Source organism: Delphinapterus leucas, chromosome 19, assembly GCF_059928025.1.
Source record: "Delphinapterus leucas isolate spDelLeu-1000000601 "Yukka" chromosome 19, BTC_Dleu_Yukka2, whole genome shotgun sequence".
Lineage (NCBI taxonomy): Eukaryota > Metazoa > Chordata > Mammalia > Artiodactyla > Monodontidae > Delphinapterus > Delphinapterus leucas.
The window spans coordinates 6822344-6847557 of record NC_143147.1 but is presented as its reverse complement, the minus strand read 5'-3'; the positions used below and the strand labels follow the sequence as shown (position 1 = coordinate 6847557).

At 51.3% G+C, this 25214-nt stretch overlaps 1 protein-coding gene across 19 annotated transcripts in view; it reads right to left on the bottom strand.

Moving 5' to 3' along the window:
• The window catches only part of MPRIP (myosin phosphatase Rho interacting protein), a 129000-nt gene that overhangs the window by 78634 nt on the left and 25152 nt on the right, over nucleotides 1-25214 (bottom strand). For 17 of the 19 annotated variants that reach the window (XR_016388815.1, XM_089900179.1, XM_089900180.1 and 14 more), the window contains exons 2-3: nucleotides 16536-16613; nucleotides 14560-14625 (exon numbers count right to left, since the gene is read on the bottom strand). The exons of 1 other annotated variant lie outside the window; for it this stretch is intronic. Coding sequence is in view for 17 of the 18 variants with exons in the window: in XM_089900179.1 (XP_089756305.1) it covers nucleotides 14560-14625; nucleotides 16536-16613 (144 nt within the window). In the remaining variant the exon portion in view is untranslated. The remainder of the gene's footprint in view (nucleotides 1-14559; nucleotides 14626-16535; nucleotides 16614-25214) is intronic. One more of the 19 variants, XM_089900165.1, reaches the window with a different exon arrangement.

Genomic DNA, 25214 nt, shown 5'->3' with positions numbered 1-25214 from the left:
AAAAAGAGCCACTGACCTAGGGACTTGCCCTCACTAAGAGGAGTTTTGTAGTTCTGTCAGAAAGTTTAAAGTTCAATCAAGCTTAGTTAAATACAAATCAAACAAACGAAGAGGGGAGGGCAATTATCAACTGCAAGAGAAATCAAATGTGAAAGGAAACATAGTCATGGTGTACTACACGGCTTGGATATGCACATTTCTTACAGTGTCATAATAACATAAACACTACTGACTTAACCCTACTGTTTACTGCCCTGCGCCTGTGTCGGCAGGATGGCGGAGGACGAGAGACGGTGTGAGGCAGGCACGTGCCCGCACACACTGACACTGACATGTGGGGAGGTGGGGGTGGCAAAGCCAGCAGGCGCAAGAACCAAACCCTACGTGTGGGGAATGAAATCCACAGACAGCGCCTTCCAAAACTCAAGAAATGACAGGATACGTGTGTTATTTACAAACACAGAGGTTAAGTACTGAAATCCTCCAGCTACAAGAACCGGCAGTGGCCTCCTGCGGGAACAGGCACAGGAGGAAGGAGCGGGGCAGGGTGGTGCGTGCTTCTGTATAACAAGTGTTGAGGCTACAGACTTGACTTTTTAAACTATGTATGTATATTATTAAAAAAAAAAAATTAAAGCCCCCATGATGGTTTAAAATTCCCATCTGGCCCATTTTCAGGCTTCACGTATGTCAGGGAGCACAGAGATCCCAGGGTAAATACTGAGCTACTGGTTGGAAACGGACACACACCTTTCAAAAGACTGCTCGCCATCACCCCCACAGGTCCAGGAGGCCGACCCCCAGGGTCTTCAGACAAGTCAGTTAGCTCTGGATGCAACTTCTCTTTAGGGTGTGTTCATATATTATTTCCTCCCTGGGCAAGGCTGTTAGAAATAAACGACTGTTTTTCCTAAGTCAAAAACCTCAAACACGGCCTTCGCTGGAGGAGAGTTCATGTGTCTCCCAAAGTAATTATGGAAAGATCATTTCTAAGGTTGTGACGGTTTGAACACTGGATTTGGGGTTTAATGTAAAGTTTAAACTAAATAACCAGGTGTGTTCTAAAATCAGGCAAATGCTTTCCTCCCTGATGGGAAGAGGCTAACAATCCATGGAAGAAGCCAGTATGGATGAAAATGCTACCAAGCTCGCAGATGTTCACGCTATTAAACCAACAGGCTGACGCTCCACAGAGTGACTTTCCCCTCTTCCAACCTTTCAAGCATCCTTTAGGAACCAACGCCCCGTGACCTGGCAAATCGTTAGTGAGTGGATAAGTGAACAAACAAAACAGGAGTGCTTCCACACCCACTCCTTCTGCAGAGAACTGGCCCTGCCCTGCCCTCCGGGCAGTGGTGGCCGCCCTCACCTGGCCCACACCAGCAGGACAACGGGTCCCATCTAAGAAGACATCCCAATGTCTGTCAATGTCACCTACATGGGCCTACTTAGACAAAGAAGATAAAATGGCTTGGCACCCCTAAGAGGACACTTTCACCCTGCTTTTCCTGGTTTGGAAAGGCAGGGCTTGTGTTTATTTCAGCAACAGAAGGGCAGATAAGAAGCTGGGCATGGTGACTTGGTCCAGTGGCCAAGGGAAGCCCATGAAGAGAAAGGAAGGTGCATCAGGGAACATTTGAGAATTCCCACCAACAATGTGGGGTCGGGCTGTTTTCCTAACCTCTTCTCACAGAGCAGGAATTGTGTGCTCTTCTCTGTCTCGGACGGAAGCCCCCAAAAGATCAGAAGCCTTGAAGCGTCCTCTCGACACTCACGCCGCACCTCCTACCTCAAGATGGGGTTGGCACCCCAGCCTGTCTTGGGCCTGCTCCCCACCTTCCTCCACCGGGTGGGCAGGGAGGCCTGACTGAGAGCCAATTACAGACGCGAGGGTCTGCTGGTGTGGGAATGGGGTGCGTGTCCATCCCTCAGGAGCTCACAGCTCCTGTTCACACGCAACCCTGACTCCAGGCAGTGAGAGCCCCCGCGTGGAGGCGCAGCCGTGTCTCTGAACCTGCTGGAGGGTGACGGCAGAGACCCCTCCTGCCCTCTGCGCCTCAGTTTCCTCATCTGTCAAAGGCGAGGGCTGAAGGAGAGGATGCCTTCGAGGACCCTCAACACCACCCAACATCTACCACTCCCCGGCCCCTCAACCACCGGCACCCGAATATGTGGCGGTGCTGGTAGGTCTCCTCCTGAGAAAGCGCTGGAAGGTAGGGCCAGGCGTGTCCTCCACACCAGGCATAAGTCTGGCCTCCACCCAGCAGGGAATTCTTCAGACACTGGCTGCCTTACGGGAGGGACGGAGGAGAAAAGGCTGCCTGGCCCTTTTCCGCCCGTCACAGCCCTGTGCGCTCAGCAGGCGTCAGTACCCATCACACCACGTTAACCAGGCAGAGCTCCGGCACCAAGTGCTGGGAGGTGGATCTGGGCTCCGCTCACAGCACAGGAGCCAGAGCAGCTCCACCCACCAGGCCTCCCACCCACGGCTCAAGGCCAGAAGCCCAGCTCTGCCGGGGGCGGGGGGAACCTCACCTTGGGCTCTCCCCACAGAACCATTTTCAGGATTAAATGGGAAGCCAGTGAGAGCAGCTAGTACAGTGATTGCTGTGATTTTTTTTTTTTAGCTCTGCATTTATCAGAGGCTAGCTGGTTCCAAAACATGTACATGGCTACGTGGAAGAAGTGAGCCTCGGGCTTCTGCCCCAGTGGCAGCCACCACGCCCTTAGACAGACAGCCTGATGCCACTGATGAGCGTCCGTGTACACGGCCTTTCAGCTGGGGCCTGGGCACCGCAAAGCACTGTCGGGCCCCCAGATCCTCACTGGTCAGCGGGGAGACAGGTACAACCCCCACCAGTGGGTTCAGAGGGAAAAGTGAATCACTCATAGTGGACTTGGACGAACAGCCCAGTGCATCCACCAGGCAGAGGTACAGACAGAAACCCAAAAGGAAGGTGACCCGAGGAGGGACAGAGAGCAGGTGCAGCAGAAGCTGGCTGAAATCCCGGCCTTGCAATGAGGCCGCAAGGACCCTTCTCCGCTGCTCGAGGACGAGCGTGCTCCCGTGCGGCTGGAGGTGGGCCACAACTGCCGGGGTACAAAGTTCTTCAGCGCCTCCCTCCGCGGTTTGGGGGGTTTCTGTCCCCCCCACCTGCGCTGCCCCATTCCCGCACCTCATGGTCCCACTGGCTGGGTCAGCAATACCACCCTCGTTAGAAGTCACAGAGAACCAGCCTCGCCAACAGGACGACATGGGATTCCCGCTTCCCTCAGCTCGCCCTGCGGGCCAGCTCGATGGGAGAGATGCCAGCCGCGCTGGCTGCGGAACCTTCGGCCGGGAGGGCTGTGTCGAGGAGCTGACCCCATAACCTGGGCAACGTCACCTCTCCATCCCCTCATGGGTACAGGGCTGGTCCTTCCCCACGCTGCACCCGTGCCCAGCTCACTCTGGAAACACAGCGCATCTGTGCCGTTGGGGACAACCGTGGGTGGGCCCATCGTTCTCCTTTTCGTCTTCCATGTACTGCCTTTCTCTGTTCCCATCTCCTGTGCCTGTCTCAAGCCCGGCAGGGACATCCACAAGTACCACCTAACCCTGCCCAGAACTGGAGCTGAGGACAGAAGGAGGGAGGAAGACGAAGTCAAGAGCCAGCCATGCCCACTGTCTCCCCGCCCCATCCCAGGCAAAGCCCTCCAGCCCTAAGACCTGGCCCAGCTCCTCTCTGCTGTGAAACCTTCCAGGCAGAACCAGCTTGCCCTGCTCTGTATCTAGAGCACTCTGCATTAGGTCCCTCTGATCACACCCTTTGTGGCCGCTGAATAATGGCCCCAGAGATATCCACACCCCAATCCCCAGAACCTGGAGTGTGACCTCAGATGTCAGAAGGGACTCTGCAGGTGTGATTAAAGATCCTGAGATGTGGGGATGATCCCACCTTATGCGGGTGGGCTTTACATGTCATCACAAGTGTCCTTTCAGGAGAGAAGCGGGGGAGAACCGACACAGGCGAGGAGAGGTGACGATGCAAGCAGAGAGGCAAGGAAGCGGCCACGAGCCGAAGGGCGCAGGCGGCCCCTGGAATCTGAAAAGGGAGAGACACCACCGTCGCCTGGAGCCGCAGGGATGCTGAGCTGGACTCCTGACCTCCAGGACCGTGGGAGCAAGTCATGCTGTCTTGAAACAGTAGGTCAGCGGCAGTGGTCACGGCAGCCCCGGGAGACTAATACACTCACACATTGTTATCATCATCAGAAGCCCCTGCCCAGAATGAAGCCACCCTGAGCTCACTTCTGACGCTCGAGAGACATCTGTGAGTGATCAGTTCATCAACGTGCACATGCACACGGCCTGGATCAGCCCTTCAGAATAAGTCATCACATGGTACCACCTGCCATCTGTGAGATTCTATGAGTGCAATCATGCCCTGGGTTCAGAGGGCTTTTCCACCAAAAAGAACATCCCCTTCCCTTCCCCGGCCAAGAAAAGATTCTTCCGAAAAAGTGTTGTGGAGGGAAGGAGAGCAGGAGAGATTAAGACACTAACATATTAAGCTGCCTACCCACAATTAATGCCTTAAGTGGATTGGCTTATCAGACTGTTTGTGTTGCCAATTTCCCAGGAAAGTCCAAAGGAAGGAGATGGTCAGGTGGGGAGGGCTGGGCGCATGACAGGGTGCTGAGTGGGGGCAGAGTGAGGAGCCCGAGAAGTCGGGGTGCAGGGGCTATGCCCTGGCGGTCTCTGCAGCCTGGCTTCATGCCGTCCAGCCCTGCATAGGCGCGTGTGGGCACCGTGGGCTCACACGTGGACACACCAGTACCATCACTTGGCTTTGTTTCTTGGACTCCAAATGTTTTCTGCTGCTGACTCGCATAAAATGACCCATTTTTTGACAGTTCTCTCCCTGCTGCCACTTAATTAGTTTCCTAACCAATTATTCCCAGCTGCTCACTTTCCTAAACCCTAAGTCACTCCTGTCTCTGCATGAGAGCCAGAGCTGCCCAGCCCATTACCACAGACGCTCACCCTCCAGGCCACAGTTGCAGCTGCCACAGAAGTCCCCCCACAGCTCTGAAGACCTCCAACAAGGACACCCACCGCTGCCCGGCCTCAGCTGCTATCCCAGCGCAGAGTGAGGGCCACAGAACTCCCTCCCCCAACTCAACAGAACTGCTGCTCCAACCGCCCCCATCACCTCCTCCCATCATTGAAAGAGCTGTGTGCGTGCAGCGGGCCGGACAGGGGAACCAAGTGGACAAGAGGACGTAGAACCTCCTGCAGCCTCCTCTGTTCACAAGTCGTATGTGTCCCCTCAGCAGCTGCGGGCACCCTGGGAGAAGCAGAGAGAAGACCGTGGGTTCTCACTAGGCTCAGGGGCACCAGACACAGGCAGGAAGCTGATCCCTATTCTGCTGTCCTTGACTCAGCACTCAGGCAATTGGGAAGGAAGGAAAGTACACGGGACGGTCCCAGTAACACAGAAAGGCACTCACGGGGCAACCCGGTCACCAAGTCCTCTCACTCTGGTCTGAAAGTCAGAGAAGGATTCCCGGGGGCGGCCTTCTTAAACGTTTACGACAAAGACTCAAGCGCCAGTCAAGGAGGACAGCAGACCGATTCCCCACTCGGTCAGCCAACAGGTGCCGAGCTTCTCCCACAGCCGCATGTATTATGTAAGGTCCCACCTATGCAGGCAAATAGCAGCCTCTGCCTCGAGGTGCTCACTGCCCTGTAGAGGGAGACCCACACGGAAACATGCGCCCTGGGGACAAGGGACAGAGGAAGGAGATGGGTCTGACCTGGACCCACCTGGGAGTGGTGCCTGTGTCTTCTCCTGGTTCTTGTGAATGATTCAGGGTTACCTGTAGAGCCTTTCTAGCCCACCTGGCAGGTATGTATTTGCTCCCTTCTACCTGACCCTCTGTAGCCACTCATTCCCATGTGTTCTTCTCTAACTTCTTTCCTCTACAAGGCTCAGGCCACCAGGTGACAGACCCTAACACTGAAAGCACAGAACATCTGCCCTGCCCCAGACTCAGGCCCCCCATGTTAACAGTTAGCCCTTCCCTTTGGGACGAGGCAACCAGGAACCTCACTGCTTGCCCCACACCTACTGATTGAGCCCCTCCTCGCTGGGTTTCCCCAGCCACAAATGGACATCTGGACCAGCTCATCTCTAGAAACCTCTGTTCTTCATCCCAAACAGCCCCATAACTAACTGCTGGTGGCCTCCATCCCCCAGCTGTTCCATACTGAGAAATGTCACCCAAGCCAGCATGCAGAGTGGTAAATGACAACAAAAAGCTACCAGAGGCAGAATGCTGCACCTTCCAATAGACACCAGGCTCAGACATCTTAACAAGCCCGTGTCTCCAAGCTCCTCCTCAACTCAGTAAAAAGGAGGGGAGCGCAGGGAAGGACTTAAAGTTTGGCCACCAGTTTCCAGGGAACAACGTCTGTACACAGGGATGCTTCATTCTAATGGGTGAAGTCTCCTGCATCCCAGTGAGTCAAACTTGAGGAAAGAAGGCATGTGACACTTGTGAGTTTCACTGCTGACCCCTGACCTTTTGACAAGAAGGCTCTGCTGTCAGTTGGGAGGGGTTCCCAGTCCCAACTGGGTTCATCTTGCCCTTCCTTGCTCACTCACTGTAACATTTCCAAGTAACTGGAAGTTGACCCAAAGATGCTCTAGGGCAAAGCGGCCTGCAGGAAGCCCAGAGGCAGAGCTCAGGGTCCTCTCTGCACCCACCCCTCATGCTGTCATCCACACCCGCCCCAAGAGACTACATACACCTCCAGCCAAGGAAGCCCTTGCATACATAATACACATTTACAGACTCTATTTTATCCGCAACATACATAAGAGTCATTAAGGAATTAAATGCTACAACATCCCTCCCAAAGAGGTGAAAATGATGTGTAGCTTGTCATGATTAAGTAAAGATAAGGTAAGCCCCCTATCTACAGCCCCCAAGTCTAGAAAATTAAAGCAGGCAGGAGTAAAACACCTCAACACCCTGGAATCACCTTCTAGACAGCCCAGCGGGTGCATGACTCCTGAGCTCTCCCAGGCTGAGCCACTGAGAGTGGAGAGCCACTCTCTGCTTTTCTTCACGAACAACAGCCCCTGCAGAGGCCTCAGAGTTTACCTTGAAAGATGGGTGTTGTTCACACATCCGGCAACACTGGCAAAGCACTTACCACTTCTGCAAATGTTTTTTTAAAAGTTCATTATTTTGGAAAACTAAGTTAATTAAATGGTCGACACAGAAGAGGTGCCTTGCTCATGCAGGCTAGTGGACTGGGCCTTCAGACACCCAGATGATTCTACCTCAGAAGCAGGTCTGTCCAGTCAGGGCATATTCTTCTCTGCAGCTGCGGGGTGGGGTGGGGGGGGGGGGTGAAGGAGGGGTGGGAGTATCCCACAATTTCAACTAAAGTAGCGCCAGACTGTATCAGTTTTAAAACTTGTATTAAGTTTCTGTGCAGAATTCCACTGAAAGACAGAGGTCTCCCAACCTGTCTGTGACAGCACCGGGAGGCCCAGTGGAACGTGGTGCATCTGCAGGGCCCGGGAACGGCTTCCGCTCTGTAACAGCCCGCATCTTGCTCACAGGCTAGCGTAAGGATGAGAACACTTCCAAGTTCAAAGCTATTTTTCAAAACTACCAGTTTTACCACGGCAAGCACAGGACTGCAGAAGAGCAGCTGAGCAGAGGAAGGGACGGAAGGAAGCCCAGGTTCACTGTGGGCCCAACACCACCACGAGGTTTCTGTGGAGGGAAATCAGGCAGGGAGAAGGCCCTGCTCAAGGACGCTCAGTCAGAAAGAGAGGAACCAGAGTAAAGCCCTTAGTTACTGGGCCCCAAACCAACGCTCTCTCCCTACACCCTTCAGTTTCCCGGCACCCTGACACAGCAGGCCTTCCTCTGTGCCCTGGAGGCTGAAACTGCGTGGAAAAGTACGAAGGCCGAAGCCAGGCCAAACACATGACGGGTTTAAAAATAAATCTAAAGACATGAGACTAATCCGTAAAACATCAGACGTGGGGAAGCTTCTGCGCAGCTCGGACCGGCACGGAGCTGAGTACCGTTCTGATTTCTACACATCTCTGAACGTACGTCCACACACCCGGACTGCAGGCCTGAAGCTAGTTTAGTTCAGCGAGCTGGAAGGCACATGAGAACCTCCTAGAGCTGCACAGTCCCGAGGGGTGGGCAGGAGGCCAAGAGCCAGCCTGGCCCTCGGCCAGCGCCACCTCCCACACGGCACGCAGAGCGCCCATCACTAGACACGGCAGGGGAAGGACCCCGTCATTCTCCCAGAAGGCGTCTCACCAGTTCACAAATCCCAGCTCTGTCACTCATAAGTTGAGTGACGCCACCATCTCTTGGGGCCTCAGTTTCTTCCGTGAAACAGAGTAACAGCATCTGTCAAGCAATACTGATGTGACCATCACGTTAGAGGTCGTGCCTGAAGAACAAACACAGAGCACCGGGCTGAGCATGCGCCCCCTCCCCAACCCTGCGACGAGCAGGATGGTGGCCAAGGCCCCCTCTCTCCTCCTAGAAGACTCCTCTGACTCCCCAGTCATCCACTGCCCTGAAGAGCATGCGCACTGAGGTTGGCTTGGTATTTAACCTTCACGTGTCCACGTGGGTCCCAACAGGCTGCGAGCGTCACCATGAGAGGAACCTTCTTTCGGCCGTGTGTTCTCCCCCCACGGCCCTCTGCTACGGACACGACAGCCGCTGTGGTTACCGACTCAGACGCATCGGCCTGCCTAGGAAAGCTCCAAGCAAGGGGGGGGAGAGCCAGCGCTTAAAGCAGGGCTTCTCCAATGTCTGTGCTTCTTAAAATCGCAGGAAGTGGTTATTTAAACTGTGGCTACCTGGGCCTTGCCCTCAGGAGGTTCTGAGCAGGGGATGCGATGGGGACTCAGCTGCAGAGGAGCGAGAGAACCTCAAAGACAGTCCCCACTGGCAGCAGGGCCAAGGTGAGTCCCTCCCCATGCTCCCCTGGGGCCCAAATTCATTGAGAATGAAGTAGGCAAACGTCCTGGGATCAAAGCAACCTCCAGGACTTGGTCCTACAGGAAGGAAAATGTAGAGGAGCCAGAACCCTACCCTGTTAGCACTCAGCATCCTCTGAAGAGCGTTCAGACCAAGCCCACCACTTCACATGTGAGCACAGACCCCAAGGGTGACTTCTCAGTCTGGAGCGTCTCCTCCTAGGGGGCTGACAAACCCACAGCTGCCCTTGAACAAGGCACTACCCAAGGGCGAAAAGTGTTCTCCCTACCATGTGTAGGGATGTGAAGCACACTGAAGCCCTTGCAGCATGGCCCCTGTGAAGGCGCAAAGCTCTGGTCTGTCCTGACTTTCTAGGAATCTCAGGGCAGAGGATGGGGGAGACACCCCACACACCTGCCGTGGAAGCATGGGTACAACCTCTACACGCTTCCCACAAAGGAGAGACCCAGGGTCAGTTTGTTTCAAGCAGAAAGAGTTCAACAGCATTAGACCTTCCAGAATTTTGTTTTTTTTTTTAAAATAAGGAGATTCTGGGACTTCCCTGGTGGTCCAGTGGTTAAGACTTCCCACTCCCAATGCAGGGGGCCTGGGTTCAATCCCTGGTCAGGGAACTAGATCTCACATGCCGCAGCTAAGACCCAGCAAAACCAAATTAAATAAATAGACAGATAGATAATTTTTTTAATAAAATAAAATAAGGTAAGGAGATTCTGACATATGCTCTGACATGAATGAACCTTGAGGACATTATGCTAAGTGAAATACGCCAGACACAGAAGGACAAATACCATATGACCCCACTTACAGGAGGTCCCTAGAGTCCTCAAATCCGTAGAGGCAGGAAGCAGAAGGGTATGTGGTGGGGGTTGGGGGAGGGATGGGGAGTGAGGGCTTAACAGGGACAGAGTTTCAGCCTAGAAGATGGAAGGGGTTCTAGAGAGGGATGGTGGTGATGGCTGCACAGCAATGTGAACGTGCTTAATGCCACTGAACTATAATCTTAAAAATGGCTGGGCTTCCCTGGTGGCGCAGTGGTTGAGAGTCCACCTGCCGATGCAGGGGACGCAGGTTCGTGCCCCGGTCCGGGAGGATCCCACGTGCCGCGGAGCGGCTGGGCCCATGAGCCATGGCCGCTGGGCCTGCGCGTCCGGAGCCTGTGCTCCGCAGTAGGAGAGGCCACAGCAGTGAGAGGCCCACGTACCGCAAAAAACAAAACAAAACAAAAATGGCTAAAATGGTAAATTTTGTTGCACATATTTTACCACAGTTTAAAAGCAAACAACAACAAAACATGTTTTTGCCTGGCTTCCAGGAGGAAAAAGGAAGAGAAGACGAAATCAAGAGACAAGGCTGCCAGAGCTCATCGGACACAGTCCCCCCCGGAGCCCCAGAGCCTCACAGCCCAGCGGCTCCACCTGAAACTCGGGGCCCTGGATCCCCCTCTGGATGAGGAGCTTCTTCAGGAAAGCCTTCTAGTGATCCCAGCACCTTAGCTTTACATCAGTCCCCAAAAGCTCAAGGAAAGTGGCAGAATTTGGTAAACAAACAGGCAGAGCACAGAGGGAGAAACAAAAGCAGAGGAGAGAGAGAGGCAGCAGCCTGGGTTCCTAGATTCTTCACTCTGTCCACTCCTGAAGAAACAGAGGCGCAGCCAAACTATGCAGGCTCCCACTTGTCTGTGAGGCTGCCCTGAGCCCACCTCACCTCGGCCTGCGTTTGGGATTTTTTTTTTCCTTTTTTGGGCAATTTGCCTCTCCTCCACACCCAACGGTTACAGGGTATGTGGGTGTATCGAGAAAGAAATTTCCCAAAAAAGGAAAAGTGACTCCGGGAGGTTAGTCCCATCTCAGAGCCGCCTGGAAGAGAAGGCAACAGTCACCCCTGGAGCCAGACTAGCCTGAGGCCCCAGACCCAGCAGAAGAGCCCATGCAGGAGGGCCCCTCGATACAGCCCTCCAGGCAGGCGCTGACCCGGGGACTGACCCGGGGACTGCAGCCCTCCTCCTCCGGGCCTCCTGGCCACCACGATGCCCCTCTGGGTCCCCACCCTATGCTCTGAAGCGCATTCTCCCTTCTGCTGAGGAACCGCTAAGAGCTTCAATGCAAAACGCACCTAATCCTTCTCCCAGGAGCGCCCAGGTCCCACCTCCTCCCCACGCTGAAACAGAAATCCTGCAGCAACGCATTTACAAAGTTGATTATTTCGACTCAACAAATATTTACGAGGTCTGTGCTACCCAAATCCCAGGTCAGATAATACGAAGGTACCAAAAACGCATCCAAAAACTATCGGGGGCCCAGCACTAAAGAAAAAAGGTACCATCCGGTAGGTAAGATAACATTTAAGCAAATGAAAACAAACAGTAATACTGTATAAAAGTCCAAATAACAATTTGAAACAGATTGTCACTAAGTGTTAAGGTCCCAGCCATAAAACGTTAATTTATTACATGCAATAGATTCGCTGGGGAGGGATGGGGCGGGTGGGGGAAGAGGGAGAGCTAAAGCTAAACTTGGCAGCAGTGGCACGATCAGCAGTGGCTACCGGCTGCTCAGAGCTGCTGCTCTTGGAGACCAACACCAAGATGGGCCTATTATACAGGCACAGAGGTCTGAACTGCCCTGAGCTGCCACAGGAAGCGGTGCCTATCCACTCCCCGGCAGAGAGCCACACAAGCAGTTCTGCTGGCCCTGTGGTCGTCTGATGTGCAAGAACACCCCACAGAAACCCCTCCCCACCAGGAACAGGCCCATTCCTATTCCAGGAGCAGCACGCACCATCCCAGCCAGCAGGCTAACCCTGCCCATCACCTCCCTCACTCCCAGGAAATCTGAGGGGTAGGGCCTTCTGAACCTTTTAAGAACCGGGATGATAGCAAGTCAAACAATTAAAAAAAAAAAAAAAGTAAGCCACGGACCAGGTCACACAGGGTCTCTCAGCCCAGCACTGTGGACTTGGGGCCGGATCACCTTCTGCTGTGGGGCCATCCTGGGCATCACACTCTGTTTCACAGCACCCTGGCCTCCACCCACTAGATGCCAATAGCACCTCTGCACCCTCGTGCAGCTGTGAGACTCAAAGATGACTCCAGACATTGCCGGGCAGCCCCGGGAGGCACAAGGTGCCCAGTTGAGGACCACGGCTCCACTTCTAGGTACTCAGAGAGGAAAATTCTGGCACGGCTGGAACTTGGTTGACACATAAGTCTGCACGCACGGTGTTCTGCTCCAGGTGGAGGCGGGAGCCTAGGCTTCAGGAAAACTGGCCTCTGGGTTGGGGAGCGGCCACAAAGAACAAGGCCTGACGCAGACCACGGGGTGGGAGAGGCCGCTCCAGCCCCACAAGGAGGAGCACACCCGCAAGCCCCCACGGCAACGGCCACCAACGCCGACCACTGGGGGGCCGGCACCTGACCGTCCCTCAGCAGCCTCCTCGCGCACACGGCCCGGAGGCTTCCTCAGAACTTCCCCCACGGGGCCTTCCTAACGCAACAGGGAAAACCACGCTGCTCTAAAGGTATTTCAACACAACTGCTACTCTTTCCTGTCACTCACGGAAATGATGCCCCTTCACCTCGGGAGGGCTGTGTCCCTGCACTGCAGTCTGGGCCACAGAGCAGCACTGGTCAGTCTCTTCATCCCCACGGGGATCTGCCAGAGTGACCTGGGCCCATCCCTCCACTCTGGGCACCCCGAACACCCTCTCCGCAGCCCCGGTTTTCCCCGGCTTCCTTCTTCTCCATGGCTGGCACGTCCCACCTCTGCCCGAGCAGCACAGGACGGGCAGGTTGTGGGGAGACCGGAAGGCACGGCCGGGTGTCGCCCACGGCTCACAGTCCCAGTCGTGCAGGAGCAGCTCTCGGACCAGCGTGTGCTGTTCATTTGTGCCCAGCAGCCGCCCTCATGCTCATGCAGCTGAAGAGAACCATGGACTATACCGGACTCCAGCTGGACCTAAAGAAAGATTTCCTGACCAGAAGAATCAGCCTCCAAGCCGAGTCCAGGGAATTCTGTTTTTTGGGCTGGTTCATGGCCCGGCCCAGCCTGGATGTCATCCAGTGACCTCCAAGGCCCCTTCTCTATGGTTAGTCTTTGCGGGACTTAACAGCAGTCAGACAGGCACGGGGAGGACAAAGTAAACCTCCAGGCAGGTCGGAGCCCACCTCCCGCCCCAGGGTGCCTGCTGACATGACGGTCAAGTCAGGAGAACACAGAGGGCAGTGCTGAGTCACCAAAGGAAATGAGTGTCCAGGTGAATCTGCCCCACTGCTCCTGCCTCTAGTAAATTCTACCACCACCGGTGGTACCAACCCAGTTGCCTCAAACTACTCTGGACCACAGATGTTTCCACGGCAAAAACCCTCTGTGGACCACCCACGCTGTACAAATATGCTCATCAGAAAGAATGAAAAAGAAGAAAATTCTTTTTTTGAAGGAACCAATGAGGCAAAATAGTCAACACAGAACTAGGTATCATACCTATTAATTCCCATTCCTAGATATCATACCCATTAACTTGTCCCACAAACAAAATGGAAAACGCATCGCAAAGATTAAGACCCCACATGGAAACGGAAACACCGATGGCCTGGTCACGTATCAGCTGTGATAACCACCGAACATCCAAGTGTCCCAACAGACTACAAGGTGCTGTGCTCACACTTCCAGAACCCTGCTCTCACCCCTGCAGCAAGGAAATGAACTCTGAAAGGGGTGGGGTCAACCTGTCTTACACGGTGTGAACAGATGTTCTTGGACAGTCCCAGTTTAACAATGCTGCCCACACAAAGGTACGCACGTGCGCACACACACACACACACACACACACACACACCAATGGAACAGGAAAAGGCACTCAAAGCTTCCACCTTCAATCCTTTATAAAGCTTGGAACTCAGTCATACTTTAGATTAGTTTGGACAGACTGATCACCTTTAGAAAAAAGTCAGGAGACAAAATGGGTGGAAAAAGAAAAGCCAGAATATTCTACCTGGTTGGTAAATACTCATTCAGCCCAGGAAACAAACCAGGTGGGTGACAGGACAGGATGGAGCCCGTACACCCTGGCTTAGTGACCAGAACACTAACCCTGTGGCCAGAAGACCTCTGAACATCAAATACGATGAGCGACACCAATTCCAGCAACGGACCTGAGAGGAGCCCTGCACTACGCACGGATCCGCAGGGGTCAGCTGGCACCCGCCCACCCAGGGCGGCCGCACCTGCTCCCGCGGGCCCGCAGCCTCCTCCGCTTCTCTATAACCAGGCACTCCTACCACCCTGAACAGAAGTGGCTTCCTCCCTCACCGTGACTCTCACCCGTGGCCACTGAAGGTGCCTCGAGGCAAAGGTCGGGGCTGTGAGGGCTGCTGCAACCAGCTGCCACACGGGCTTCAACATCTCCAGCCTGCTGCGCAGAAGCCGAAGCAAGAGCACACAGCTGCCACAAGGCCGACACCACCGCGACGAAGGGGCCTGGCGAAGGCCAGGGCAGGAGAGGGGAGGGGCGGAGGAGGACACTCACCATCTCATCCAGGGCGTAGCGCAAGAGGCCGTGCTCGTAGAGGATGAAGAACCGGCGCTGCCATTTCTGCAACGGAACACAGAGGGTGTCGGGAGGGTTCTGGCCCGTCTCCACTTGCCGAGCCCCTGCGCCTGACAAGCCTGCCTCTGAGGCACGCTGGCTGCACAGCTTCCATTTCTGGGGCCCAGGGGTAGAAGAACAGTGCCTCGTCAGCCAGGATTGGGCCAGTGGAGAGGCCCAAACCACCCAGTGTGTTCCCAATCACTGAGATTTTAAAAGATGCCTGATCTATTTTAATCTGCAAGCTCCTCAGAAAAAGGAGCAGAGGCAATGTCTGGGTCACCTTTTTGTATTCTTTATGTACCCAGCACAGAGCTCATTACTAATAATGTGTCAATATTAATTTGATGAATTACCTGACATGATATGGGATAACCTGAGAATGCCAAGCACTGATTCCCCACTTTTGAAAAAATCTGGAAAAATGGTATAAAAGGGTTGTTCTAATGACCCACAGGGAGGTTGAAAAAGGGAAAAAGCCAGCCGGGCACCAGTATTCACTGAAGGGGACAGAAGTAACAAAAATCAAAATTGAGGAGGGAGGCCAGTGGGAACAACTCTGACGTCCAGGGAGGGAGTGACCGGCAAAGGGTGCCCCTGCCCCCTCGCTGCCCTCCACCCAAAGTCTAGGCCACCAGGGGCTGATGGAGGTCCAATGGCACTGACAGTGGAATGGAAAGGCCCTTCCTTTTTGTGGGGGGGGAAATGTCTAGAACGTGAGACTGCTGGTCCCCAAATCCCAAAAATCATCACGAAGATCCGTGACCTATTTTCAACATTTCCAAAAGCCCAACAAAATTCATACTTCTACTGGCAATAAGGCCACAAGAACTAACTAAAATATCATGTCTCTTTGCTTTGGGCCAGAATTATATCATTTGTAATAATGATTTTCCCATCAGAAGCTGGAAATGGCAATTCTGTATGACCTAAATACAAAAGAGGAAAGAGGGCTGCTCCCTGGTTACTGCAGCCACTGGAACACAGTCGCTCTGGCTGTCCTCACGCCTGGGTGGCAGGAACAGGGCACTCACATGGCCTTGCAAAGAGGACCTGTAGAGGCTGGGCCACCTGGACTCTTCCCAAGAAATATTTCCAAGGCTCCTATTTGTTGTTTTTAAAATTAAAACCCATTCTGGAAGGAAGCCCAAAGACCCCAGATACAAAGCAAGTTCTGTGGGGTACCAAGGCCCCACCCCAGAGTGTAACATTCAGGCTGGGGGCAGCAGAGACCCAGAGGCAGGGCAGAGGCCCTGGGGAAGGGGGCAGGCGGCAGTACCTGGAGGAAAGCGTGTGGAAAAAGAAAGCATGTTTTAACTGGAGTCAAATCCAAAGGGGCTCCCTGACAGAGGAACAAGCCACTGACCCGGGACGATTCTGGTTTGACCATCTCGCTGCTCCAGCTGAGACCTGGCCAAGCAGTAGCCTGTGTCCAGCAGGACCCACCCGGGGCTGGGTGCCCAGGAGAGATGGGACGCAAGCAAAGCTGGCCCTTAAGGCCTGCCTCCCCTCACTCCTGCTCATCTGCTGAGCTCCCAGCTGGGGAGGAAGGAGGGGAAAGAGGGGGGGCTACAGGAAGCAGAACATTGGCCCTGAAAGAACTCGGACCCTAATTAGCATAATGCAAATGTGTGCTGAACTGCCCTTCGGTCTTTTCCATTTAACTGTTTCTAGAGTGGAGCTGACCCACAAAACAGGTAGCACCATGCGAGTGCATCTCTTTTGAATGGAGGGTGAGGCATAATAACTACTGGGACCTGCAAGTTCACCAAATAGGTAGGGGTTCCCTGCTGATCCGCCATCCCAGGATCCACCATTCAATCCCCCATCTCCGTCCTCCACTCGGTCAATCTGCCTTAGGTGGGCCCCTCTCTTGGTGAATTCTCCACCCCAAGAATTCACTCTGATGCCCTTACCCGAGATCGGTGCACTGGGTTATCAAAGTCAGTCCCATCTGGAGCCAGGAGCAGCCAGCCACCATAAATGGGTTTTGCCTGGAGGAGAAAAAGGAGGGCAGGTCATCAGTGGCCTTGGACAGTTTCAACGGTCAAGTTAATGACAAGCTGACAAGCGCTCGCTGGAAAAAGAATCCACCTCTGCTCCACACACTCCATGCATCCCATTCCCCAGCCCCAGGCCAAGTTGCCAAGAGAGATGTTGGAGAGCCTCCTGGCAGGTCTGTAGCATCTGGTGTGGGGAGGAGAATGCAAACCCAGCAGGAGTCTGAAACACTGGAGAATATAGGAACTCCTAACAAACAGATACCTCCCCTCAAGTTTCTGATCAAGCCACCAGGATCAGGGGAAAATGGCACTTTCTTCATAACCATGCGAGTGCCAATATGTGCAGGCACTAGGGATATCATGTGACCAGCACAGTCAAAGCCCCTCATCCTGATGGTACAGAACAGGGCCTGGGAGCAGAGACACTGCTTTAGCGATCATCATTAGCACTGGCCAAAGAATCACCAACTCGCTGGTTGTATGACCCTGGGCTGAAAACCGTTCGAGCTTCTATCTTCCCGTTTGAAAGGTGAGAGTGATGATAATTATATCTACGCCTCATGAATCTTATGTGAGGACTGAAGAGACAATCCAAGTAAAACACAGCCCAGCACAGGAATGCAATACAGTGCGGCTACTGGGGAAGAGTCTGGCAGTTCCTCAAAAGGTTAAACTTAGAAATCCCTATGACCCAGAATTCCACTCCTAGGTATATACAACCCCAAGAAAACTGGAAGCAGGTGCTCAAGTAAGAACTTGGACATGACCGTTCACAGCAGCACTGTACACAATAGCCGGAAGGTAGAAACAACCCCAATGTCCACAGCAGATGAATGGATAAAGAAAATGTGGTCCATCCAAACAATGTAATGTCATTCAGAAATAAAAAGGCATGAAGTACTGACACGCTACAACATGGTTGAACCTTTCACTTAAAGACGTTATGCTTTAAGTGAAAGAAGACAGACACAAAAGACCACAAACTGCATGATTCCAGTTATATGAAAGGTCCAAAATAAGGAACTCCACAGAAGCAGAAAGCAGATGAGAGGTAGCCAGGATGTGGAGGGAGCAGGAAATGGGGAGTGGCTGCTAACAGGTGTGGGGTTTCTTTGGGGGTGATGAAAATGTTCTGGAATTAGACAGTGGAGTCAGCTGCATGAACTTGTGAGTACGCTAAAAATTACTAAATCGTATGCTTTAAACGAGTGAATTTTGGGACTTCCCTTGTGGTCCAGTGAGTAAGACTCCACACTCCCAATGCAGGGGGGCCAGGTTCGATCCCTGGTCAGGGAACTAGATCCCGCATGCCTGCCACAACTAGGAGTCCACGTGCTGCGACTAAGACCCGGAGCAGCCAAAATAAGCAAGTAAGTAAATAAGTAAATAAATATCTTTTAAAGAGTGAATTTTATGGTATATGAATTATCTCAAAAATTGCATGAGAAAAAAAAAACCTGAGCACAGCGTGTGGCCTAAAATACTTAATAAATGCTGGCTATTTTTATATTTTTTATATCCAAAGCGTCCCCCTGGCCCCCCAGATACTGGCAGTAGGAGTTCAACAGGAGCTAAAAGATAAAGACAGACACTCAAGACTCCACCTCCCTTTTTTTAGCCATACCCAGCTCCTGAGAAAGGGCTGGGAAAGGCACAACCAGGCCAATGTGTCCATTGCCCTTTGGAGGGCAGCAACACAAATTAAAGCCCAAACCCTCTGCCTGCTATTTACACACATAGACTATCTCCGGGTAAGCCCTAGGGGTCCTCTTAGCATGCTTTTTATTCAACATTTCCAAACTGGGAGGCCCTGTCACACCACCTCATTTTGAAAAGCTGTGTAGTCTGTGACTCACAGAGGGAAGGTCACTTGCCAGAGGTCACAGAGCATGGGGGGTGAGCCTTTTTTCTTGGCTTCTGCAGGGTCCTCAGGCCCCCAGGGGAAGCACTGGCTCTTCCCTGTGAACAGAAAGAAGGGCTTCGGGCAAGGGGTATGGAGTCGGCTGAAGGAAAGAAGCAAGACTGGCGTTGATGAAACATGGGGGGGCTTCCCTGATGGCGCAGTGGTTAAGAATCTGCCTGCCAGCACAGGGGACACGGGTTCGAGCCCTGGTCCGGGAAGATCCCACGTGCCGCGGAGCAACTAAGCCCGCGCACCACAACTACTGAGCCCACATGCCACAACTACTGAAGCCTGCACGCCTAGAGCCCGTGCTCCACAACAAAGAAAAACCACGGCAGTGAGAAGCCTGCGCACCGCAAAGAAGAGTAGCCCCCGTACCGTGCGACTAGAAAAAGCCCACACGCAGCAATGAAGACCCAACACAGCCATAAATAAATAAACAAATTAATTTTTTAAAAAAGATATACTAATGTCTATAGGCAGGAAAAAACATTAAAAAAAGAAAAGAAAGCAAGCAACAGGGGAGTGGGTGCTGGCAGGGGACCAAGAGTTAGAGGGACATGACTCAGAAGGACCATGGGGTGTGTGGAATGAAATGCTGCCTGGGAAAGCAGAAGCAAAGAGAATAGAGGTCTGTTTTCTCAGCAAACACCAGCGGCACCCAGCCATCTCCCAGGCATGCGAGCACACTTGGCCTCTCTCTGCACACAGGACGGAGAGGTCTGTGCTGGGGGACGACCCCATGTGTACCCTGGCCAGGTGACTCCCTCACATGGCCACTGGGCCTGCAGTTCCCTGGCCTGTAAAATCAGGAGGTTAGACCCCAAGACCGTGTCTCCTCCCTTTCTGTCTGGCTTTGATCGTACATCACCCTCCTCGTTTCTGGCTGCAGGGCTTTGGGGCGACTTCACATTATCAGCTACACCTACCTGCCCTTTCCTCAAAAGGGGCAGTGGGAGACCTGCGACTGGCACAAGTCCCTCAGAACCTGGCCCGAAATCAGCATCGTTATTCGCTCAACAAACATCTACTCGGGGAGCCTGCCAGCATCCACCTCACTTGGCCATGACTTCCATATACGGATCACCCCAAAGGGGACCCATCTCAGGTGGGCAGGTCGTCCTAAAAGGTGGGAAGGCTGGGCCAGTAGAGGGCACAGGGCAAGAAACAAGTGCTCTAGCAGCCTGGGAAGTGGGTAACGTTCCACAAGAGCATTTACCAAGGCAAATCCATAGTGACAGAAGGCAGACGGGGGTTGCCCAGGGCAGAGGGGATGGAAGGATTGTGGGGAGTGACAGCCACAGGGTTTCTTTTGGGGATGATGAAAGCATTCTAAACTTGATTGTGATGACAGTTGCACATCTCTGGGAGTACACTAAAACCATCAAATTGTACACTTTAAGTAGGTCAATCGTATATGGTATGTGAAGAATTATCTCAATAAAGCTGTTTAAAAAAAAACATTTACAAAGGCCTATGTAAGGCAGTGGGGAAGCAGAGATAAATAAGCAACTGCTCCTACCTTCATGAGTTCACAGTCCACAGGAAATGTAAACTAATGAGTCCTTCTCCCAAAGCCAAGAAAAGCCAAGTCTAAGCTAAGAAAGCCAAGTCTAGGGAAGCGGGGGCGGGGGAGGGTTGGGGGGGCAGGGATTCACTACGTAAGTTTTCAAGTGACTCTGTGCTCTGCGCCCCGCCCCCCCCCCAGCCAGATTTGGGAAACTTCAGTCAAAGAGATAGGGACAAAAGTTTCCAAGGACAATGAGCTGGTCCCCTGGTTTGTAGCAAGCGAGCTAGAACATACTAGACAGCATCCAGAGGGAAGTCCAAGGCAGCAGCTCAGGTCTGCTGGGGCCGGGAGTGGGGCAAAGGGCTAACAGGGCAGACTTGGCGTCCACAGCTGGGTGACGAGAACCTCCAGATGTCCAGTGCGCAACGCTAGGGTCGTCAGGGGACAGGAAGGTACCTGCCACCCTGCACTGCCATCCAAGCAAGCAAACAAACAGGGAACAACCAACCTGTGAGAAGGAGGGTGGCCTGGGGCGGAGAGGACTCGCTGGCACGGGCACAGCTAAAGTGAAGACAGAGGCAGGAGCCCGTCCACCAGTGCAGAGCGGCTTGGCTGCCGCCCTCCTTCAACTCATCAGCGCCTGGAACCCCGTCCACAGGCCTGGAGAGCCACACACCAGGACACCCCGCTCTCTCAGGTAACCCCAAAGGCATGGAAGGGCGCCCCAGAGGTGCTGCTGCTCCCACTATTTCTCAGACTGTCTAAAAATGGCAACAGCAGACCCAGCCATGCCAGTGAGTCCAGAAACACCCACCACAGCCTCTGTCCCCATGGGAGAGGCTCACAAGCAGACAGAGGTTTTGTAGGGCAGCATTCCTCCCTCTCTTGCCTCATCTTTTCTGGGGCGGGGCGGGGCCTCTGACAGGCCCGAAGGCACCCTCTTCCTGGGAGCCCCCCAAAAACCTGACGTACGAACTGTGGCAACCCCAAAGGCGGCTGGCACAGGAAGTGGGCTCTAGAAACTCTTAATGGTATGTAGTTCTGCTGTTGTTTTCTGGCTGGGCAGCTGGGGTTTTACTTTAAGGGGAAGCGGGGAAAGGAGAAGCAGGTAACTCTTGTCAACACTGAGGACCCAAAAGATGGGACTGAGTTCTGTTTCAGGCAGGCCACCTGGGAAGAAGCACCAGACCTGTGCAGAAGTCACCATCTGAGAGCACCCGCTGAGCCTCTTCCCTTCCGATTAAACTGAGCCATGCCCTGCAAACCCAATAAACCAGAGGCTACGCTTCCGGCTGATCTCTGGGAAGAGACTGCTGGTGGCCTAGGCATTCTCCTCAGCCCAAAGCCCTTTTGAAAATGGTCACTGGAAATTTCTGCTTCAAGATAGGGTAGATGTAATGTTCCCTATGCCTCCCACAAAGTACAAATAAAACCCTGGACACTGTATATAAGACAAACCTAAGAAGACTCGAAAAGATGGAGAGTAGAAGGCAGAGGGGCTGGGAACCTCGAGACCCAAGGAACCATACAGAGGTGTACACCCTGGATTTCTTTCTGCCTCACTGTCCCAGACTGGAGTCTGGAGGAGGGGCAACTTGCAAGTGCCAACAAGCGCAGACCAAAAACACAGAAGCCCCAGTAAAGGCCCTATCTGGCTGAAGAACTGGGGAAGAACAACTTGGCAAGACAGAGAACTCTTAGACAATAACTGTCCTACTCCAGCCAGACACCAAAGAACAGAGAGAGCCACACCCTCACCCCCACCAGCAGAAGCCAGACTTCCCTTTGCCGGCTAAGAGGTGCCCCAGCACCCCTACCAGAGAGGTGTCAGGCAGTCAGGCAGGGGACTGCAGGGAGCTGGGACTTTCAGCCCCACCCAGCAGTAACAGGTCTCCTCCCTCTCCCTCCTGGGACAACGTCGGAGGACGACACCTGGGAAGCTGAACCCCACACCCTGCGTCAGTAACAAGGGATCTCCTGCCTCAAGTATCAATGGAGCCCAAGTGAGGAGCCAGATTTCTACCTCCACCTAAAAGTAAAAGGCAGCAGCCCTGCTTCCCCTGCTGCAGCAGTGTTAGAAAAAGCCGACTGAAAGAGAAGGAAGGGTCAAACACAACCTGGAGTCACCTAATGTGACACAAAAATGTCCAGATTTCAACTGAAAAATCACCATGATACCAAGAGCCAGGAAGGTTGCAAACTGAATGAACGAAGACAGATGCCAACACTGAGGTGACAGGCATGTCACAGTTATCTGATGAAGATTTAAAACAGCCATGCTAAATGGTTCAACAAGAAATTATGAACATGCTTGGAATAAACAAAAAACACAGATAGCCTGAGCAAAGAAACAGAAGCTGTAAGAGCCATACGGAAATTCTGAAACTGAAAAGTACAATGACTGAAATTAAAAGTTCAACGGATGGGCTCAACAGCAGAATGATGGGAACCATGGAATGAATCAGTGAGCTGGAATACAAAAGCACAGAAATTACCCAATCAAGTAACAGAGAAAACAGACTGAAAAAAATAAATAAGAGAAGAACAGAGTCTCAGGGACCTGTGGGACTATAACAAAAGATCTAACATTTGTGTCATCAGAGTCCTGGAAGGAAAGAAGGGTAGGGTACAAATATACTCAGAGAGAGAATAACTGAAAACTTCCCAAACTTGGCAAGAATGGTAACCTATAAATTCAAGAAGCTGAGTGAACTCCAAAGGATAAATCCAAAAAAATCCACACCAAGACACATTAAAACAAATTTCTGAAAACTAAAGCCCAAGAAAAAATCTTGAAAGTAGCCAGAGAAAAACAACAGGTTTTGGATAGGAGAAACCAAATATAATGATTTGGGCTTAACCACGAAGGCCAGAGGGAAGTAGCACAATACTTTTCAGGTCTTAACCACAAAGGCCAGAGGGAAGTAGCACAGTACTTTTCAGGTGCTAAAAGAAAACAACTGTCAACCCAGAATCCTGTAACCAATAAAAATATCTTTCAGGAACAAAAGGGAAATCAAGACATTCTCAGATGAAGGAAAACTAAGAGAAATAGTTAGTAGACCTACATTTACAAAATGGTTACAGGAAGTTCTCTCAACAGAAAGGAAATGATAAAAGAAGGAAACCTGGATCATCATAAAGGAAGCAGGAAACACAGTAAGCAAAACTACCTGTAACCAGGCTTTCCTTGAGTTTTCTAGATTATGCTTGATGAACAAAACAAAAATTGTAACACTATCTAATGTGGTTCTGAATCATGTAGAGGAAATATTTAAGACACTTACATAGGGAATGGTAAAAGGAGGTAAAGGGAGGTACTCCCTTTACTTGAACTGGTAAAATGACACCACCAACAGACCGTGGTAAGTTATGTATATACAATGAAACTCCTAGAGCAGCCACTAAAAAAAAATCTACATCTTGAAATTTATCGTAAAAAAAAAAAAGAAATTCTAAAAAAACCCAAAAAGATCAAGCAGGAAGAGAAATAAAAATCAAAGAGGGGTTTCCCTGGTGGCACAGTGGTTAAGAACCCGCCTGCCAATGCAGGGGACATGGGTTCGAGCCCTGGTCCAGGAAGATACCACAGAGCAACTAAGCCCATGTGCCACTACTACTGAGCCTGCGCTCGAGAACCCATAAGCCACAACTACTGAGCCCATGTGCCACAACTACTGAAGCCCATGTGCCTAGAGCCCGTGCTCTGCAACAAGAGAAGCCACCGCAGTGAGAAGCCCACACACCACAACGAAGAGTAGCACCCACTTGCCCCAACTAGAGAAAGCCCTCGTGTATCAATGAAGACCCAATGCAGCCAAAAATAAATAAATAAATTTATTTAAAAAAAAAAAAAGATAACGAAGGACTATTACAAACAATTCTACAAACTTTAACTTGACAACTTAGAAGAAACGGACCAACTTCTCAAAAAACATAGACAATCTGAATGACCCTATAACTATTAAAGAAACTAAGTATGTAATTTAAAAATTCCCCAAAAAAGAAATCTCCAGGCTCAGAGGGTTTCATTGGAGAATTCTACCAAATGTCTAAAGAAGAATTAACACCAATTCTACACAGTCTTTTCTAGAAAAAGACAAAGTAAGAAACACTTCCCAATTCATTTTATGAAGACAGTATTAACTAGATATCACAATCAGACACGATACCAAAAAAGGGGACAAAAAAGAACAACTATGGACCAATATCCCTCATGAATATAGATGCAAAAATCAACAAAGAATTAGCAAATAGAAGTCCGCAATATATTTAAAGCATTATACACCATGACCAAGTGGGGTTTATTCCAGGGATGCAAGGCTGGTTTACTATTTAAAAATCAATCAGTGTTATCCACCATAATAACAGGCTGAAGAAGAAAAATTCTGTGGTCACGTCAATTAATGCAGAAAAAGCATCTGACAAAATTCAACACCCATTCATTTAAAAAACAAGAACAACCACAAAACCCCTCAGAAAAGTAGAAATAGAAAAGAACTTCCTCAACTGACAAAGAGCATCTACAAAAAACCTAGAGCTGACATTATACATAATGGTGAAAGACTAAATGCTTCCCCTCTAAGATCAGAAACTAGGCAATGTTGTCCATTCTTAGAACTCTTATTCAACATAGTGCTAGAATATCTAGCCAGTGCAATAAGGCAAATAAAGGAAATAAAAGACACAGCTTGGGAAGAAGAAATAAAGTATTTACAGATGACACAACTGTCTTATGTAGAAAATCACAAGGAATCTGTTTTTAAAAAAGAACTCCTAGAACTAGTGAGTTCAACAGGTTATAGTATATAAGATCGGTATATGAAAATCAACTGTATTTCTATGTATTAGTAATGAATATGTGGACACCAAAATTAAAAATAAAATACCACTTGCAATTGTTAAAAAAAGAGAAATACTTAGATGTAAATCTAACAAAACATGTACAGGAACTGCATGCTGAAAACTACACAATGCTGATGAAAAATCAAAGAAGACATAAATAAATGGGAGAGACATATTGTGTTCATAGACTGGAAGATTCTAAACTCAATTGTCCCCAAACTGAAATATAAGCTTAATTCAATTACTAACAAAAGCTCACGAAGACTTTTTTGCAGATATAGACAAGATTATTCTAAAATTTATATGGAAAGGCAAAGGAACTATTTTTAATTAA